At 60.8% G+C, this 20,110-nt stretch overlaps 1 protein-coding gene across 1 annotated transcript; it reads right to left on the bottom strand.

The window, feature by feature from the left end:
• Positions 1-994: 994 nt before the first annotated feature.
• On the bottom strand, positions 995-19,289 carry VOLCADRAFT_94255 (uncharacterized protein; the record flags this gene model as incomplete). Its single annotated transcript, XM_002953396.1, has 28 exons — positions 995-1,191; positions 1,291-1,661; positions 2,340-2,508; positions 2,804-2,966; positions 3,256-3,396; positions 3,632-4,111; positions 4,524-4,643; positions 4,953-5,087; positions 5,549-5,679; positions 5,899-6,051; positions 7,030-7,722; positions 8,073-8,223; positions 8,651-8,742; positions 9,578-10,401; positions 10,831-11,099; positions 11,739-11,827; positions 12,283-12,484; positions 12,924-13,166; positions 13,584-13,659; positions 13,929-14,032; positions 14,554-14,603; positions 14,984-15,062; positions 15,482-15,551; positions 15,772-15,956; positions 16,131-17,350; positions 17,405-17,464; positions 18,530-18,743; positions 19,104-19,289. 28 exons carry the CDS (start codon positions 19,287-19,289, stop codon positions 995-997), a joined length of 6,867 nt encoding a protein of 2,288 aa, XP_002953442.1.
• Between the last annotated feature and the right edge of the window lie 821 nt (positions 19,290-20,110).

The raw sequence follows: 20,110 nt of genomic DNA, 5'->3' as shown, positions 1-20,110 counted from the left end.
CTCGCAGAGCGCCCACTCTGCAGTCGTTCCCACCATTCACCACATCACACGGACCACTACGATGGTCCAGCATTACTACCAACCCCACAGCACGCATCCCTGCAAGCATCATAATACCGTTCGTCAAGCAAAAGCTGTGCCAGCACGGCTCCCCATCAACAGCGAACCCACACCCACCTTCCGCAGCCGACACATCCTCATGTGCACAACCCATCATACCACAGAATCTCGACGACCGTCTGGTCCCAACTTACTCAAGCTAGTAAAATATACACGAGCTTCGTGCGAAACAGCGGTTTGTTCTATCCTCCTATTTCCCCTATCAGCTGCTTGCAGTGCAGTGCAGCTGCAGGCGCTTCCGTCCATGTACAGCCGGACCATCCGGGCACCCACAGCGGCCCGAGTGCTCGGTCCTGTCAATTCAAAGTCCTGTCAAGCTCCTGCCACGACTTAGGAGAGCCCATCTGCAGCCCAATTTGTCACCAGTTCGACGAACTGCACCACCGTCCCAGACGCCCGGCCGTTACTGTGCAGCGTTCTGCCAGGGGCCCAGTACCCACGATGATGCCCTTCCCCTTTAGGGGATCACACCCTAGGGGGGGGGGACTAAGACCAGAGGGACAAGGGGGTTCCCCTTTAGTTCTTCTCCTAAAGGGCCCCCGTGCGCCACCCTCAGACCCCACACACCACCAAACCAGTCAGACCTCACGCACGCGGCGCTGTCTACCGGCCACCACCTGCTGAGTACCACCCTCGACCCAACATATCGCAGCCCGCGTCATCAGCACAACAACGAACGACTGCTCAGCTCCCCTACACATCGCAACTTCCACGCACAATATAATTCCTGCAAGCGCCTCTTTACACGCCACCACTACCACCAAATGCTACCAGGCGCACATACCCGCACATCCACACAAAAGGTAGGTAGAGTACAGCAGCAGGGACGACACACCACGTCGCGCAAACGGCACCCCTACTATAGATGCTACAACTATGACGTCACGACGTCGGGGCCGCCGGTTAGTTCCGGGGGCTCCGGAACCACGAGCGGCACCGGCACTGAGGCCGACAGGGGGCCCAGCGGCGGCGGTGTGCTTCTGCCGCTATTAGACGGCCGCGAGGGCAGCGACAGCTGCGGCGATAAGGCCCGCGGTGGTTGCTGTTGCTGCTGCTGCTGCTGCCGCAAGGCTGCGGAAGTGGGGCGGGATGTGGGCGATTTAGAAGCGGCTTGGCTACGAGCCGACATGGACCCCGAGGGGGGTCGCGCAGGTGACGAAGGCCGCGCACCAAGGTGCATTCCTGATGCTGGTCGCTTTGTGATGGCGCTGTTGGCGCCGCCTGCCGTTTTCACAGCTGGGGAGGTGGGTGTAGCGGGGGGCTTGTCGGTGGAAGAGACGGAGGCGCCGGTGCCGGTGCCGGTGCCGCCGCCAGAGCCCGTAGCGTTAGTCGTACGCATGGCGGCAAACGGCGGTGTGCGTGAGATAGTGGCGCGGCGGCGGGCTGCAACGGCAGCGGCTGTGGCTCGGCGCCACATGCGCGCGTAGAAGGGCACGCCGCGGTGCGTTTGCAGGTGGGGTATGAGCGGGCATTGCGGTAGGGAAAGGTGCAGGCGGTCGTGGAGAGCGCAGCAGCGAACCGCCACACGCGCCAGCCAGCGCCTGCGGTGAGCGGAAGGGGATAGGCATAATCGGAGTGTACGGCGCGTATTGTATCAGGACTGGGTATATATACACATACATACAATACTTAGATCAGGCACTACTGGTAAGGCACGGTCCACTGCCCCCGGGAGATCCCTGTCAGGGTCGAAAATCCATCCAATGGTGGAAGGTAAAGTGCCCCAAGTCGATGAACGGTGGTGGGATAAAGTGAACTTGCGGCCTGACCAGGAACGGAGTTGGGCCGCTGTCGACCCGGCAGATTCCGTTGGATGCTGGTGGTGGGTGCGGAACCTAAGCGATCCACTGAGAAGTTGACTAGGGTGACTAGATGAGGGTGCCCCGAAATACCGGGGAAAGGCAGGGTTTCGCCGGGTAGCGGCCACAGGGTGAAGAGCGGCCCCTGTCCCACACATCATACATACATGCATACAAAGCACTGCTCCGAGTCATGTCCAACACTAAGTAGAGTAAGGATTGCAAGATCAATCGCTTTTTCCACACGCTGTTGCTGGTTGAGGGTTGGTTAAGAAGGGCACACGGCTGGTAGCTGAGGAAGCCTTAGGGTGACCATCCGCCTGTAAAGGCCTAATGCCGTGAATCAGCCTCTTAGTATGTCAGTCTGTCAGTCTGTCAGTCTGTCAGTCAGTCTGTCTGTCTGTCAGTCATTCAGCTCACTTGTAACCGGCGGGAAGCGCTCCCACATCGGCGGCGTCCAGACCGCTCAGTGATTCCAGCTCGTCCATCTCCGCGCCCACTACCCAGATGCTATCGTGAGGACCGTACAGCAGCCGTACGGCAGCCGTAAGCCGCTCCAGCAGCTCCTCCAGCTCCGACGGGGGCCCGTCTGTTATGTGTGTGTGTGTATGTGCGTGTGTGTGGAGGGTTTGTCAGTTATCAATGTATTCAGGGGGAGGAAATTGGTGACAGGAAAAACACGCAGTTAAGAAAAGAGGGGTCCGGGGTGAAAAGGGAGCCCGGATGCCGCAACTGCCCCAAGCGTCTGTCTGACACTGTCTGAGAGCCATAGGATTTGCCCCTGATCCCTCCTGCGACTAAGATCAGAAAGGGAATACTCCTCCTTATTCATGCTAAAAATTACATTTTTTCCTACGAGTACGAGGAGTACGACGCGTCCTTACTGTGTGGGCCGCCTGTCAGGTTTTCCGCCGTCAGCAGCGATGAGAACCGGTCCGCCTTCTTCACCAGCAGCAACCGCAACACTGTGCACAGCGCTGCGGCGCGACGCGGTCCGTCGCGACCGTCCCCGTGGGAGCCCCCCATGTCGCCCTCTAGGAGGGCCGCCTGGGGGGTGCGGGTTGCCAGTGTGGTGGAGAGAGGGGGGCAGGTGTTGGGAGGGGCACGGCCACATAGACATCCCTGCGGCCCTCATCAGCGCTTGAGATCGCATGGCTTGCGACCTCGACTGCATGGACTGTGCGCATGTGTGCCGGTGTGTTCGCTACCGTGTGCTCACTCCCACACGAAATCCCTACGTACAACACACACACACACACACACACACACACACAAACACACACACACACACACACACCCCACACGCCGCCCAATCCGCCGCCCAATCTCCCTCCACCTGCTGCTTGAGCTGCTGCTCCGCCAGGGCCCCCGCGTCCGCGAAGTAGCCCTCCAGCGTCTCCCCGTGGTGGGTCCAGTGCCGGGTCACCAACACGGACAGCAGGCGCCGGGCGGCGTCACGAGCGGCATGGAGATCCATCTACAGGGGAAGAAAAGGAATCACAATTAATTATCAATTATGTTTTGATGAACTAATTATACTATTTAATTGATCAATTATCAAGTTTACAAGTGCCGCACGAGTGGGGAAAGATCCGCCAAAGCCGGAAACATTTAGACCGGAAACACGCAAGGTCGGTGATAAGACGCCACGCTGGCGGGTTGTGGACATCCGCCGGACGCACCACACGGTGGTACGGCACCGCCTCCCTCACCTCCGCCAGTGCACCCAGTCCTCCGGGGAGCTGGGCCGCACCCGTCTTGAACGCCCGCGCCCATGCTCTCACAAAGTCCGACCGGAAAGCGCCCTCGAAGAAACCGCTGTCTGACAGGTGAGTCACCGCTGATGCCGACACCATGCCGCCACCGGGCGGCCGTACGGCACCGTCCGGATAGACCAGACTGCTATCTGCCCGATTTCGCGCGTCGACCTCCGCTGTTGACAGCACCGTCCACAACGCCTCCAGAGCGGCCTCGCGCTCGGACTCGGTCAGGGTAGCGGCGTTGAGGCCTCCGCCTCCGCCGCCGCCGCCGGCGCCGCCAGCGCCACCGACACCTCCTGCTGCGGCTGCCGCCGAGTCCACCGGCAGCTGCATTCCCGCATGGGCCATATCTCCCACAATGTCGCTGAAAAGCTCGCTGACGTCATGTTTGGTGATCCAGCCGTCACCGTCGGAATCGTACTGGGAGAACAGCTGCACGGGGTGGGTGGGGAAAGACGGCGGGGCAGAGGGTGCGTGTGAGTGCGAGGCGCAACAGCAGCGCGGCGTCGGGATCTCCCTGCTGGGGGTTGTGAAGCAACCCCTTCTCGCCCCTCGTTGGGGGGATGGAGCGCCGCAAGATCAGAGAGGAAAGGAATAAGATGGGCGGATTGTGCGTGTGTGCGGGGCCGTGTGCACGCGCAGGGACGCCAGAGGGGCTCGGGGTGTGGGGTGTGGGGGGTTCAAAGCCCACGTGCCATTCTTCAGGTTTCGGAGCTCACAGCACACAGCCATCACTCTCCCCCCCCCTGGACGCTATCCTCCTCCGAAGGTCTTTAGATCCGAAGTCCGCGGCTTCTCCTTCGCTATGCCTCTCCCCCGTCCCCGTCCCCGTCCCCGTCCCCACCTCGGGCAGCATCTCTCTGAATATGCTTTCCATGCGGGCGTACTCCCCGCATAGCGCATCTAGAAACACAGCGGAACTGATCCGCTTGAACTCCCCCCGGCCCAGCTCGAACTGACGAACCTGGGGGAGGGGGGGCAAGAGAGAGAGAGAGAATAGAAGGGAGATAGCAGCAAGGAAACAAAGTAATGGGTAAAGAGGACCATAACAACGGCTCATGGGGGGTTGGGGGTAACGCGTCGCCACAAACAGCACCCGGCGAGTGGACCTGTTTGCCATTGCCCCCCCCAACGCCCCCTTCCCAAGTTCTTCAACAGTACAACACACAAGCACACGTGGTCTGCGTGGTCTAGTCGAACTTCCCTGCCGCGACCACAACGAGATCTTTATTTGCGGAGCGCCTGGTCGTCACGCACTCACGCACTCACGCACCTGCTGCAGCTCTGCCCCGTAGCTTCCTGGCGATACGAAGTACGAGTCCATCTCGGCGGCCGTGATGGACTCCGCCTTGGAGCTGAGCAGCTGGGCGAACACGTAGGCGGCCTTGGGGGATCGGCGCATCAGGACCTGCAGGGGGGGCCCCGGGGAGAACGAACAACAAAGGATTTCTACGTGTTACGATCTGCTAAGACTGCTAAGAGGGCTAAGAGGGCTAAGAGGGCTAAGAGGGCTAAGAGGGCTAAGAGGGCTAAGAGGGCTAAGAGGCGTAAACCGGATGAAAGGGGGGATGTACTGGCACAGCACAGCACAGCACAGCACAGCACAGCACAGCACAGCACAGCACAGCACAGCAGGAAAAGGATCATATCATTGCTGACACTGCTGCTCGAAAGTGAGCGTGTGTGTACCTGGCATGTTCACCCTGGGCCTGAATGTCCCCAAAAGTCACGGACCCCGGACAATCCTCGCCTCTGCCCTCCGCGGCAAAAATCCCCCCCTGCGCCCCCTTCCATAAGAACCTGCCCTCCTCCTCCTCCTCCTCTTGCTGCTGCTGCTGCTGCTGCTGCTGCTGCTGCTGTTGCACTCACCCTCTCCGCCACCCAAAGCGCCTTCCTCACATCCACCGGTGCCGAGTCGTTCTTCCGGGCTCCCGACGGCAAGTAGTCAGCGGGGAAGTCGCAGCAAGGTACCCGACTGGGCTCCTGGAGCCGCCGGGTGGCTGGAAAGAGGAGGAGGAGGAGCGGGAGGAAGGGGGGAGAGGAGAGTGAGGCTAGCCGGGCGCCCGACACTCGGAAACAGAGTGGCACCGATACTGTACACCGGGGTGTGACAACACGTGCCATAGTGAGATAATGACATAAGCGGAGCGGCCAAACTCTCCAGACACACACACACACACACACAACGCATGTAAAACTAAACCAAGCACGCAGCTCACCATCCATGTAGGCGCACAGAACACGTGTGTCCCACTCCTCCATGAGGAAGCGCTGGAAGGTTCCGACCCGTGGGTCGTTGGCGCAGTACTGCAAACAGGTCGCCACTAGCTGGGCAGCGTACTGGTTCACAAGGTCCTTGGTGCCGTACTGGCCTGTGGACGAGCAAATGAGGCAGAAGACAATGGGAATGCGGCCCGTGGGAGAATTCCGACGGCTCAGTGGCGGCGGAAGGGGATGTACGGCAGACGCCCAAAACATACTGACTACTTGTTTGAGGAGTGTTGAAATGGGAGGTGGCCCCCCATCTTATGGACGGTGTAGGACGCTGTAATATCAACTTGCGAGCTGACCAGGAACTAAGTTGAGGCGCCGTTGATCCGCTAGATTTGGTTGGATGCTGGTGGTGAGTTGCTGAACCCAACGATTACATCCTGAAGTCGGATGGGGCGAACGGATTAGGGTGCCCCTCTCGCAGGGGAGAGCAGGGAACTGCCTCGGGAAAGGGGGCGCTGGTGAAGCTATACCACCCTGTAACAACATACATACTGATAGGCAGGCGGCTGGCAGAAGTTAAGGCCTGACTTCTGCTCCCAGTCGATCCAGTCGACCCGGGTTCAAATCCGCCTGCCAGCTCCTCGGGTGTTTGAGGAGTGTTGAAATGGGAGGTGGCCCCCCATCATATGGACGGTGTAGGACGTGATAATATCAACTTGCGAGCTGACCAGGAACTAAGTTGATGCGCCGTTGATCCGCTAGATTTGGTTGGATGCTGGTGGTGAGTTGCCGAACCCAACGAATACATTCTGAAGTCGGATGGGGTGACGGATTAGGGTGCCCCTCTAGCAGGGGAGAGCAGGGACTGCCCCGGGAAAGGGGGCCGCTGGCGAAGTTAACCACCCTGTAACAACATACTGAAGGGCCGAGAGCTGAACAGGTGGCACGATGTGGCATGTGGCATGGCAGGTGGCAACCCCCATGCCGTTTTTATTTTTTACATTCCTAATGAGATTGCCGTACATATCCTTCGGTGAGAGTATAAAAAACCACACGGGCCATTTGCCCCAAAGAATCCATACTGGTAATCCACGGTTTGCCGTACAGATTAGGTACCTTCGTACAGCCCTACGTACCCGACAGGTGTTGGAACATGTACTCGATCATGGTTAGCGGCTCTTGACCAATCTTGGAGCGCTGCTCGTCGTTGGTGGCTTTGCCCCTGTACATCGAGTCGATCAATTTCAGGAGCCACTCCAAGGTACGTGGCTTGGCGTCAGCGTAACGGGTCAGCGCGTCCTGAAGCCGTGCAGTGGCGGCGGCGCGATCTGGCCGGATGTACACTGGCGTCTGCCCACTGCCGCCACCGCCGGCGGCGGCGGCGCCGCCGCCACCGGCGCGCCAGGCGGAGATCGTCGCGGCGACGTTGCCGCCGCCAGCGGCGATGCTGCCAGCGGTGCCCTCCTCCCCAGCGGCCGCCGCCTCCGCTGCGCGCTGCTGCGCCGCCGCCAGCATCGCCGCCGGCAGCATCACGCGGTTACCTGACGCTGCGTAGCCGGTGTTGCCGCCTCCGCGCGGGGCGGTGGTGCTCGTACGACCCAACACTGGCGCCTGCGGCACCGTCGCCGCCATGGCGCGTTCTCGCGCCTTCTCCTTCACCGCCGCCAGCCGGCTGACTTTCGTTCCCTTGCTGCTCTTGCCCTCCCCTGTGCTGTCACGGCCGGCCTTGATGCTGCCTCTGGAGCCGGCTACCCGGCCGCCGTCCACCGGGCTGCCCACACTCTCACCATCCGTATGGCTGGGCAAGGTCGGGTTACGTGGGTCGATGCCTGCCCAGGAAAGGGGGGAGAAAATCATAATATGCGAGAAACTCCAGAAATAAATAAACCGCCGTCCACGGCGCCCAAAGTCCGAAAAAAGGGGCCCCCAGGAGGGGGGAGGCAAGGGAGCAAGGGGTCGAGAGAAGACAACCGAGCCCGGACGAGACAGGACGGGACGCTACCCGAACGCGACTGCAGCGAATGGCCGCACCAGCAGCGGCGCCCTCATGGCAGTGAAGAGTGGACTCTGACCGGGCGACAGGAGTTACAGACTGTCAAGTCGTACAAGCGCTCACCCGCACTCACCCGCCCACCCGCGCGCCCAACCCCACCACCGCCAGCAATGGGCCCCCTCTCACCGAGCGCCTCCAGTGTGTTGCACAGCTGTGAGTACCTCTTCTTGGCATCCAGCAGCTCCCGCCTCACCGCCGCCACCTCCCTGCCCCGCGCCTCCGCCGTCTGGGCCAGGTCAGCTCTGGAGGCCTCAGCGGACTCAGCGACCACCTTGAGCTGTGGAGCGAGTGGGAGGGGGGGAAAGGGGGGGAAAGGGGGGGAAAGGGGGGGAAAGGGGGGGAAGGGGGGGAAGGGAAGGAGGGGAAGGGAGGGGTATAGAGAGTGGGGGACATGAGGAAGAGGATTCCGACCCCATCAGCACACGAACACACGAACACACCAGCACACCAGCACACGAACACGGAAGGCGCCAGAAGGTGCAAGGAAAAGGGTAGTTTGTACGGAATGGAAAACGGTGGACTCTTTTTTCGGGAACCTGCCGGTACGTGGCAACGTTGCCGTTTGCCAACCGATCGCCAAGGGGGCGGGGGGCCCCTGCCTGCCTGCCTGCCTGCATGCATGCATGCACGCGCAGCAGCACACACACCCCACCAACGTAGGTCAGAGCCCGTGTCTCCCCTCTTCCTGCGTCTCCCATCCTCACCTTCTCCAGCTGCTTTGTGAGTGTACCCGCTTCCGACGACAGCGAGGACATGTACTGCCGCAGAGCAGTAAGCAGACCATCCGTACCGTCCGCTGCGGGACGGGTGGCCGTACAAGGAAGACAGTGCAGTACAGGGGATACGAGTGAAAAACAAAACATGACAAGGTAGGTACGGTAGCACCACACGGCGCCATGCAACCGAAGAGCACACAGTGGGCGAGCAGGCACCAAACGCCTGGATGTACGGCGGATAAAACACGCGTGGTAAGGACACGCGAGCCCCCCCGCATACCCGGGACCGGGGCCGGGCCCCCTGGAACACACCAGACGGGTGGCGCTGCGGAGGGTCCCGACCTAACTTCTTACCTACCTTCCTTAAGTACATATTTACATCTACACAGGTGATAAATCGTATAACTAACAATGTGATAAAGCGGCCCAGAAGCCTCGCACTCTGTAACATAACACAACACAACATAACATCTACACATCTACATATTGATAAGGGAGAAGGAGAATGGTCAGAGGACTCTTGGCCGATAATAACGCCCCTCTAAATGACGGAGTGCTTCGGCGTTCGTTCCCGTTGGGGTTTTTACGGTTAGGTGCCCCTGGCCTGCATCAGGCCCGAATCGATATGTAACATATACACATATACACACATGTACGCATGTACACATGTACACGCATCTACAAACAAGCACACGTGCACTCCTGAAACCCCTAAAGCCCATATCGCACATACCCACCGCCTCGCACATCACAAGCTCGCACACGTCACACCTGAACGGCCCTCTCGGCGCGTCGCGTTCCCCATGGATCGCGGCATTCGGTCTTTGCAACAAAACCCTGGCCCGCACTCTCCCCCCTCCCTGCCCGGCCCCACGAAACACGTCCCCCAGGCATGGACGCACCACACCGACGCACCATCATCATTGGGATTCCCCACAATGCCGATCTCGCCAAGAGCCTCTCTGAGCGCCTTCATCTGCTTCGCAGCCTCAGCAATATCCGGATCTGCCACACCCTTGAGCAGCTCCGGCCCCGTCTGACAGCCGTTGGTCGCCAAATTGAATACCCGCCCGCGTGGCAGCGGTGTCGTGGGTGACGCGCTGCGGGAGATAGAACCGGGGATCGTACTTGCCGTACCCAGCGGCCCGCCGTGGCCGTCGATGGCGCCGCTGCCGCGGCCGCTGTGGCCATGTCCCTGGCTGCCGCCGCCGCCATGGGCTAGGTGGGGATCCTGTGGTGCAATCTGGGTGAGACTGCCTGCAGGTGTCGAGCGGGTACCGCTGCCGGCGACACTGCCGTACCCGTCCTGCCCCTCGCCGCCAACAGCCCCTGGATCACCGCCGTTGATGGAGCCGCCGCCGCCGCCGCCGCCAGGGCCAAAACTGGTCGCGCCCGGGGGCCCGAGGCCGCGGCCCGAGGTACCCCGCCCACCCCCGCCTCCGGCGTTGCCTCGGTTCTTGTTCTTGTTTTTGCCCTTCTTCTTGTTCTTGTTGTCCTGGCGGTTGGCATTACCGCCTCCGCCTCCGCCTCCGCCTCCGCCCCCAGCAGCGTCAGGAGGGCCCGTCGGTGTGCCGGACGCGGATCGCGGTACGGCGACCACATCTGGAGAGGCGGAGCGGGATGCGGTGCGGGAGACGGAGCGGGAAAGGGGCGTGCGGCTGCCGGCGGCCGAGTCCTCGTCTCCAGCCATCCCGGGCAAGGTTGGGGAGGCGGTGCTGCTCCGGGTTTGCAATGAGCGCCTGCAGCGGAGGGAGTGCGGTGAAGGGGGTAGGGGTAGGGGTAGGAGCACCCCGGGTAGGGGTAGGGCCCCAATGGAGGTCGGGATGATGGGGGACAAGCAAAGCGGGGAGAGCCGAGAGGGGGTAACAAGGAGGATGCAGTACGATGACGAGTACAAGTACGGCAATATCGTACTGAGTAACATGTGGTGGGAGCGGGAGGGTTCATGGGGGAAGGGGGAAACTGGTTCAGGAACAGATTCAGGCCGAGCAGACCCGAGGGATGAGAACCTGGCGCGGAGGTGGGGGGCATGGGAGCGGTTGTACGGTGTACAACTGTCCGCAACTCAGGAGGTTTCTCCTCCTTCTTCTCCTCCTCCTCCTCTTCCACCTCATCATCTTCTTCTTCTTCTTCTTCTTCTCCGTTCTCCCCCCCTTACGCCTTCTCACCCGGGCTGCAGCTCGCCGTCCTGCGTCAGGATTGGCCCCGCCCGGCCGCCCTCCTCGTCCTCCAAGAACGCGTCGTCATCCGCGCCGGCGGCCGGAGAGATCTCCGAGAACAGCCCCCGGCCCTCCGCCCCGCCGTCCTGCCCCGCCTCCTCCTCCCCGCCCAGACCTCCGTCTCCTGAGCCGCCGGCCCCCTGGCCGGGCCCCCCTTCTTCAGCTTCTTCCTCCGCCCCATAGTCGTCACCATCGTCATCCTCGCCATCTTCAGAGCTCTGCAAACCACCGCGGGTAGGAAAGGGGCATGGGCCGCGGAACAGCGCAGATTTACTTTCTTGAAGGTGCACAAAAACGACGTATTGGACAGTGACCGACGCGCATATATATCCCAGCAGCGAAAAGTGACAGCAGTAATAGGACTCGAGAGGGTCCGGCGCTTTTTGCTCTTTGTAACACAACGGCGGGGATGGTTGGCGCAGTGCGCTGGGCGACAGAAGTAGCCCCGCAAAAAAGAGGTATGCGGCCCGGTGGGAGGTGGGAGGTGCGGATCCGCCAGCCACCCCGGGGCTTATGGACGCGGAGCAGGGCTAGGAAAGGTGGAGGTGGGTCGCCTTGCGGCGGAACGCAGGGCTGGAGTCGGGTGAGGTGCTGAGTGGCGGCTTCGTTGCCCGCGGCGGGGTGTGGGCATGAGGAACAAAACACCAATAATCCTGATCCTCTGTACGACCAGTGTAAGATTAGAGTTTATTCCTACTGTGGAATTTACTACACTGGCCAAAGCGGGTGATAGAATGTTTGGACACGACGACTCCGTAAGCTTGGTAATCCAAATGTAGGTTTTCCGTCACTGACCCACGGGTCGCATGGTGACCAACGTGGCGCATACACCTACGGAACTTAGATACGCAGCGTACCTCGCCCGTGCCCCTCAGAGCCGCCTCCGCCAGCATTGACAGGGCGCTGTTGGGGTCTGGCTCGTCGCTGTCGTAGTCACTGTCGGAGCCTGGGAGTGAGGGAAGGGCAGTGGGAGGGGGAAGGGAAGGGTGACATGGCAGGTGCCATGGTAAACGAGCAGAAAGCATGATGGTAAGGTAGGTAGGTAGGTAGGTTACTAAGCCGCTTGGCTACATGAACTTGCGAGTAGGACGGAATAACGATGCCACGTAGGTGGTGTGGCGTGACATGACGTGGACTATTGCGCTACGATGTTGCCTCAGCTAGGGTTGCCCCGGTGGTCCAGGTGGGCCTTATGAAGGTTATGACTAAGCCACTACGACACATTGAAGGAACCCACCGTCCCTTTCCAAAGCCCCTATCTCTTAGCTGAGGGGTTTCCCTTCCAAGCCCCTCCACTCTCTCCCCCGTTACACACCCCTCGCCCTCCACTCTCTCCCCTGTTACACACCCCTCGCCATCCAGTCTTCCCCACCCGAACCCCTAGCCCCCTTCAGCTCCCACCTTGTTGGTGTTGGTGTTGTCGCTCCAGTGCCGCTGCCGCTGCCGCCTCCGCCTCCAGTTCCTCCGGCGAGGGCTCCGGATCTCCCTCCGCCAGCACCTCGTCCACCAGCTCATCCCCCGTGGTGTCCGCGGCCGCCACCGCCGTCACCTGCTCCTCCGTCACGAAGTGGCTGTCCTCGGCGTCCTGGGTCACGTCACGAACCTGGGCCCCGAGGGGGAGGGGGGAGGACGAGGGGGAGGGGGAGGGAGGGGTTGGCAGGGCGACAGAAAACCAAGGGGAAGGTGGTGGACCCCGTGGAGAAGGCGGGGGTGGAGGGGAAGCACGAACGTGAGAAGGGGGCAGAGGGCAGAGCCCGGGCAAGAGGCAACATGGAAGAAGGTAGGACGGTAAGAGCGTAAGAGGAAAGCCCAAAGGAAGAGGACCATTGCTGCGCGACGCTTAGCCGGCGCACTGCATAGAAAGAGGAATCAGGATGAGGGGTTCTACTTAGGAAAGAAAAAACATCGCAGACGAGGCTATGAGGATATGGGGGTCAGGGAGGAGGTTCAGGCAAAGACACGAGGGTCAGGACAGGCCACAAGATGCAGCGGCAGCGAACATCATCCGCCCTGCCACATCCACTGCTGCCCGACTCGCGCACCTTTTGCAAGCTGTGCAGTATATTCTTGAGGCCATGCTCCACCTGCTGCAGCTCCGGAAACGCCTCCTCGCCCATCATCTCAAACGACACCTTGCCGTTGCCGCCACCGCCAGCGCCAGCGCCACCGCCAGCGCCCGATATGACGGCGCGAAGGTGGCCCTGAAGCCCCGTGATGACGTCAACCAACTGGGCAGTCTGGGACTTGGTGTACGACACGGCGTTGTACAACACATCTCGATCGCGCTGCAGAGAGGGCAAGCCAGGGAGGGTAGGGTGGGGTAGGGTTCGGTTGGTGTAGGGAGGCTGTGGGGAGGCTGGGGTGGAAGAGGGGGGCCCCTAGGTAGGGGACAGGGAAAGGGGGAGGGTACGGGCGCCATACACATGAAGCATTTAGTACGTAGGGCCGTTCCCTTGCAGTCTGTGTATGTGTGTGTGTGTGTGTGATACATACACCTCGATTGCGTTACCCAGAAGAGGTGTAACAAGTATCCACATGAGCCAGATAGAGGCCCAAGAGCCTCCTAGGAGCCACACTAGTTAGGTAAGGGACATAGGTCTGTGTGCGCTCGTGTGCTCGTGTGCCCTAACCGGCAACCCGGCAAACCAACCGTCAAGCGTCGACCGACAGAATTTTCCATTGTCAACCAACACACGGCGTACCGTCATGAGCTCCAGCTGCTGCTGTGTGTTGCGCAGCTTGCGTGCCAGTCGGTATGCGTTACGTCGTTGCTCGCGCCTGGACGGCGGGAAGGGAGAGGAGGAGGGAGAGAGGGAGGGAGAGAGGGAGGGAGAGAGGGAAGGCTCAGGATTCCAGTTCACAGCTCTTAGCTGGCTGAACGCTCACCCTCAGCCTCGGACCAGCCGCACCCTCGATCCTTACACGGTCAACACCCTCCGAACACAAACCTCCCCACGCACACCCTCCGAACCAGAGCCTCCTCACGCACACCCTCCGAACCAGAGCCTCCCCACGCACACCCTCCGAACCAGAGCCTCCCCACGCACCTGTAGGTCTTGAGCTCCTTGCGGTAGTGGGCGATGATCTTATCGTTCTCCCGCAGCAGCGCATCCCGCTCGCGACCTGCCAGGAGAGCCTCCGCGCGGGAGGCCTAGTGTGTGTGTGTGTGTGTGGCGGGGGGAGGGGGCGGGTGAGGAAGCGAAGACGGAAAAGACAAGGCGATGAAGGGGGTGGGAGGCGATAAGCGCGGTAGAGAGGGGAAAGACGAACCACACGCGATTGAAGCTGCTGCCAGGGCAAGATAGTAGCAACCGAAAGAACTGACCGAAAGGCGTCCGTGGCGACTGTGACGACTGTAACCTCGAGATGACGACTGTAACCTCGGAACGAAGAATTGACGTGGATGTTGGAAGTCCTACCTACCTAAGCCGCCAGAAATATTATAGCCAAACCGTAAACTAGGTGTAGAAAAAGTAGTGAAGGCGGCGAGAAAAAATGCGGCGAGAAAAAATGCTGACGTAAAAGAGGCGTAAAGTTGCTGGCCAGGAAAGAAAGCTGCATTGCTGATACTGAAAGGCTGCCGGTATGCAAGTGTTCCTCCCAACCCCCCAAAAAAACTAGAACGCGCGACTGACCCGACCGACCCAAACTAAACTATTCCGGCTAGCCTACCGACACCAACGCGAAATACCAAAGAAGCTCGAACCACCTTTTGGACTCACCTGGCCAGGCAGCAGGAGCAGCGGGTAAAGGCACATGCAAGGCAGAGAGGGGATGGAAGGGCATCAAGGGGACAGAGATCAAATAATTTAAAGGTAAGGAGCGCTCGAAGGCTCGAACCCCCGGGCAACGTTAAGGGGCAAAGCAACCGGAGGGCGTTGAGGGGATTAACGACAATACCTTTACCTTTACAGAGGAATCATGACGCCTTCCATAAAGCAGCCAAGGTTACAAAATAGGACACCGTACCAGGAGTGTAAGCTCTGTGAATCGGAAGCCACAGAACCTAGACATACAGTAGATGTGAACAGGCAATGCTAGGTGTGTTTGTATGTGTGTATGTATGTGTGTGTGCGCTGATGTATGACCTACGAATCAGCACGTGCCTGATACCCTGGCGGATTGCCGCAGGTGGTGGCGCAGGTGGAGACGCAAGCAGGGACATTCAGGGGCAGCAGGTCCTGTCACGTGCGGCAGCTGGTTTGCGGGGTTAGCGGGTCCCGTAGCGGGGTACCGTACGTGGGGCCGCATGAGCACCATCAGCCCCATCAACCCAGTCCAGCTGCGTCCCCCGGTCGGCACGCCGGCTTCCGCCGCGGCCCACAGATAATGGTCCTAGAGACCCAGCGCTATGTACGCAGGAGCAACACAATGGCAAGTCCCCTGGACTTCAGAATTGTGGAGTCCTGGAAAGCGCAGTCAGGCACACCACGCAGAGAAGGTCGTGGCGTGGCGTGGCGTGGTGTGGTGTAAAAAACGCAACACAGCGTGTTCCCGACCGGTTTCACGACAGACAGGCAATTTGTGTCGTGAGGTGTGCGCGCGCGCACGCGTGTGTGTGCGTGTGCGCGTCTGTGCGTATGCTTTTCCGCACGCCCACCTCCAAGGCCGTGGTCAACTCCTCCCTCGCTGTACGGCTCTCCAACTCCCAGTCAATCAGAGGGTCCAGCCTGGAACGAGGCGCAACGGAGAACAAAGGGGAGATGAAGACGGGGAATGGGAAGGAGATTCTAGAGTAGAGTAGAGGCGCAGGAGATCCTGGCCCGGTTGAAATCCATGCGGCACGTGGCTTCGTGCCACTCACTTGCCCTCCCCCGCCCGTACCCCGCTAACGGGCGCCGCTCATCCCTAACTGCCCCGTCCCCGCCAGCACATCAGCCCAAAAGCCACCTGCGTATCTTGGCTGCCTGTTCCGCTGCGGTGGCGCTGAGCTGCTGCTGGGCCTTGCGTGCCGCTGCCAGCCCGCTGTCCATGAGCGCTGTGTTGAGGTTCCACAGCCGGGCTAGCAGAGCCCCCTCCTCCCAGCACCGGTGAGCCACGTTTTGGATTACCGCGTTGGTTACAGCGGCCGTGGCCTGAGGTGGGGTCAACGACGGAACCACGAGGGGAGGTAGGTCGTCGTCGTCGTTGTCACCATCATATCATCATCATCATCATCATCATGGGCAGCCGAAAAAATCCCCACAGGGCCCCCAGTACACGAGACACACCAATTGCACTCGAAGGCCAGTCAAGCAGTCACCGCTCACCTCCACCATGGACGACCAAAGCTGCGTGTCCGTGGCGACATGGTACAGACTGGAGCTCAGGTCCTTCAGACCAGCGGTGACGCTGCCGAACCGAATCGCCAGCGCCGCCTTGCTGCCCGAAGGGGTCGCCGAGGCGGCCGCGGAGGCGACCCGACGTGGGCCCCCACTGCCGCTGGCGCCGCTAGCACCACTCCCAGTGGCGGCTTGCGAACGCATCGACACGTCGTTAGCGGATGGGGAGCCGGACAGTGCCGTCGGCGCTGCCGTGCCGCCGGCGCCAGGACCCGCCGGCACCGGCCCTTTGCCGTCAGCGGCGGCCTTCGCCGCGGCCAGGTGTTGCTCCCAAAGCAACCCAATGGTATGGTCCAACCAATCCGCCATCAGTTGTACCTGACGTCGGTTGCTGGGACGGAAGGTGATCATGTGTCCCAAGGACGGCGGAGATGCGATGTCGTCCAAGGACGCGTCGGCGGCGCTCGCCACCGCTGCCGCCGCCACGGCGTTCATGCCGCCGTTCTGGAAGGCCTCACGCGGCGTCGACGCCACGCCGGCGGTGATGCCGCCGCGTAGGTCCGCCAGCGCGCTGTACATGCCGTGCGGCAAGCCCGCACCGCCCCACGGCGGCTCAGCGCCGGGTGCCGGTACCACCAGAGCGGAGTGCAGGGCGGACCGAGGAACCAGAGGCGGCAGGCTAGGCCCGTGGGGCCCCGGCGGCGGCCCCACTGCCGCCGCAACTGCCCCCCACACTGGACCAGCGCTGCCGGCCATTGACAACGGCACGGAGTCCAACGTCATCGACTGGGTTGCTATTCCGCATGCTGACACCCTAGGCGGCGATCCCGGGCTCTTAGGCGAGCTTGCGGGCCGGGGAGGTGACGACGCCCCTCGAGAGCTCGTGGGGGGGCGAGATGGCGATGTGGGCGGCCGAGGCGGGGACGTCGGCGGTCGTGGGGGCGACGTCGCGGGCCGAGACGGCCCTCGCATCGGCGAGACGCCGCCGCTCACGAGTGCGGCAGTGCCAGCAGGGCCCGACAGGGGCTGCAGGTACGAGAGGAGCCGATTTTCGAATGAAACCATAGACGCGCGACTGGACCCTGTCGGCATTATCAGCGCCAGTCCGCCCGACTCACGCGCCGTGTTCCCCCCGTAGCGTGTGGCGGGCGCCGCCTCCTGGAGGGCCTCCCAGGGGTTGGGGTTGGGGTTGGGACCGCCGGAAGCTGCTGCGAAGGTGCCGCCGGAGCATACGGGCTCCAAGCAGCTCGCCCTCCCCCCACCTTGCGGCAGCTTGGCATTGGCTGCATGGCGGATACAGAGGGCAACAGGGCCGTAAGATCCTGGTGGGTGAGAAGATGGGTGGGTCGTACAACGGGATTTCACCAGAGACTCGGTGCAAGAGACCGCAGCGAGTAGGGATTTGCGAGGCCATGTGAGCGCGTGGCGACATGGAGCGCTAGGAAGACTGCTGGGATGGCGGCTGAGATGGTGACGGCTGTGCTCCTATAGCCGCACAGGGACACGGCCTGGCGTGCGCGGCCGCGGCATCAAAACAACCTCTCTTTGACCTTATATTTAATGACAAAGTAACTTTTGAAGGCACCAAAGAGTTTCTAAAGTTAGGATGCTGTGCAGAGCGTCGCTTTTCCCTGAGCTTGAACGTTTCCTAGAAACCCCAGAGCTCACGGGCAACACCTCAAAGGCCGCGCACACACGCTCCACCGGCTCAGGAGGTGGGTCCTGCGCTCCGAAGACAGTTCACCCCGGACGCTAATTACCGGACGCCTGTTTTTTAGCGACCAGGCTGCCGAAGCCCCGCCTCTTTCCAGCCCTGAGCCGGCTGGTTGCGCTAGCTGGCAGACTGCCTGGCCGGCTGACTATCTGACTGCTGCTGCTGCTCACTTGGTTGTTTGACCCCCCCTGGACCCCCGTGTGCGGCACCACAAGTAGCACGTCATGTGTTTTGCTGGTCACTGGTACTGCTGGCACCGGCTGCGACACGACAAGAAGCTCGTTCCGTTGCTCGTAAGCGCCTCGCTTGGCGGCCGCTGATGTCGCGGTGCTCGTGCTGCGCCCCGGGATTCCACGAGCCAATGCGACACGTGCCGGTTCCAATGCCGCCGGCCAGTAGCGAGGCGGAAACGGGGACGGCGGGACCCAAAAATAGTCCTCGCCGCCACCGCAGCCCGCAGAGCCGCCGATCCGCGTCTTACACGGGATTCCGCTCGCCATACACCTGACCTGGCCACGCGCTGCGCCGGTCTCCACTTGCGTCAACCCCAACCCAGACCACACCCTGTCCTGTCCCCGGTTTGCACCCCGATGCTGTTACCACGTCCGTTATTTCTCAGTCCAGTTTGCCCCTCCGTCCGTCCGACCCAAATTACCCGCTCTGCGCTGCTGACCCGGGGCCCCCGCGCTACCGACAGTCCGCGGCCGTTCCATGCTGCCGTATAGCCGCTGTGACACAGACATCGGTGCCAGCTGCTGCGAGAGCGCCAGCGGCTTGGCCCCGCCTCCTTGACCCACATGCCCGCCGGATTGCGACGGGTCGGGTGAAGGTGCTGTCGTGCCTCCAGTGTCGGTCCACGCGTTTATGAGAGGCGGAAGCTGGCCCTGCTGTGGGAGGCAACCCAAAAGTAAAAAGGAGGAACAGCGGCTGGAGGCTGTACAATGTCATGTCTGGAAGGCCGCCGCACGCGGTGCTTGTGCTGTGCAAGTGCGCTTCGCGCCGCTACCTATGTGCTTCCGGAGGTTGATGCCTATTGCGGCCCGGGGTAAGCTCGGCAGTGCAATTGGGGGCCCCTTCAAGTCCTTTGTTCTGATGAAAATCAGGCCGCCTACTACCCCAAAAAGTCAAGTAATTTGTTGTTGGCCCTCGTAACTCCATTGCCGGAGGGCCCTCGCATGTTCTCGGCTGTTAGCAGTAACACAGCTCCCCCCATCTGGCAACAGGACATGGAGCTCGGCTTCCAGCACCGCTAGATGCCTGTCACTGATGTAGCGAGTTGCTGGGCGCTGCAGACGGAATTGGTCACGCTGCGGTGCGGTCAAAGGAGCCGCTGCTCCGGGATCGCGCCCTCGTTCGAGGCCCCTGTCACTGAAGGCGCCGTACTTGCCGCGCGCCGTCAGAACAGCCTTGCCGCGGCTGATCTTCATAGCCATACTGCCGCACATGCATCATAATCACATCGCGCATGTGGGTAACAGCAAGGACGTACCACAGCGTTTGGCGTCCACGGTGCAGCACGATGGATGCTGTAGCCCGCCGACTGAAGAGAAATGCTATCCTCTATGGATGTGGCCACCTGAATAGGGGTCATAAGCTGAAAGCCATGAGCTCCTAACGAATCGAAAAAGCGGTCGGCTCCCGGGACCGCGCCATGCAAGCACATGTCGCGCGTTTACCGTGGAAGCGGCTCTGTTGCGACCTGCCCCTCCACCAAAAAACGCCCTGTCGAGGTCCTGCATCCTGCGCAATCCCGCAGCATCCAGGCTGCGCTGCTGCGTCGGCATTTTCGATGTGCCCTGTTCGACGGTAGGCATGGCCACTCAGCTGAAAGCGCAGATCGTAAACAGTTCTTAGGAAATTCACCATTGGCGCCGGAGCACCCATGGCCTGCTTATTGTTCCATACAAAAAAAACACAGGATAGCGGCAACTAAAGTCAATCATACCCAAACAAATAGAGGAACCATATATCAAACTAATACATTACAATACGTATAAGTGGTTCGACATGCATAACGGTTTGGGAGCAAACAGTATATGAAGGTGTTACACGATGCGGAAATGGGAACACAGACGCAGCCCACAACATTAGCTAATCTTTATATTATATAAACTCTATTGTATAGTACTGAAAGTGATTCTTCGCATCCTTGATTGAGACTTGCATTATTGGGCCTCGGTCGTTTTGAGTATTGTTACCGTCCTGCTTGCACAATTTCTGAAAAGTAGGACAAAGGATCACTATTTTTGTATCC

The sequence above is a fragment of the Volvox carteri genome (assembly GCF_000143455.1).
Source record: "Volvox carteri f. nagariensis unplaced genomic scaffold VOLCAscaffold_36, whole genome shotgun sequence".
In the NCBI taxonomy this organism is placed as follows: Eukaryota; Viridiplantae; Chlorophyta; class Chlorophyceae; order Chlamydomonadales; family Volvocaceae; genus Volvox; species Volvox carteri.
Note: the sequence above shows the minus strand (reverse complement) of the source record. Positions and strands in the feature narration are given on the sequence as shown.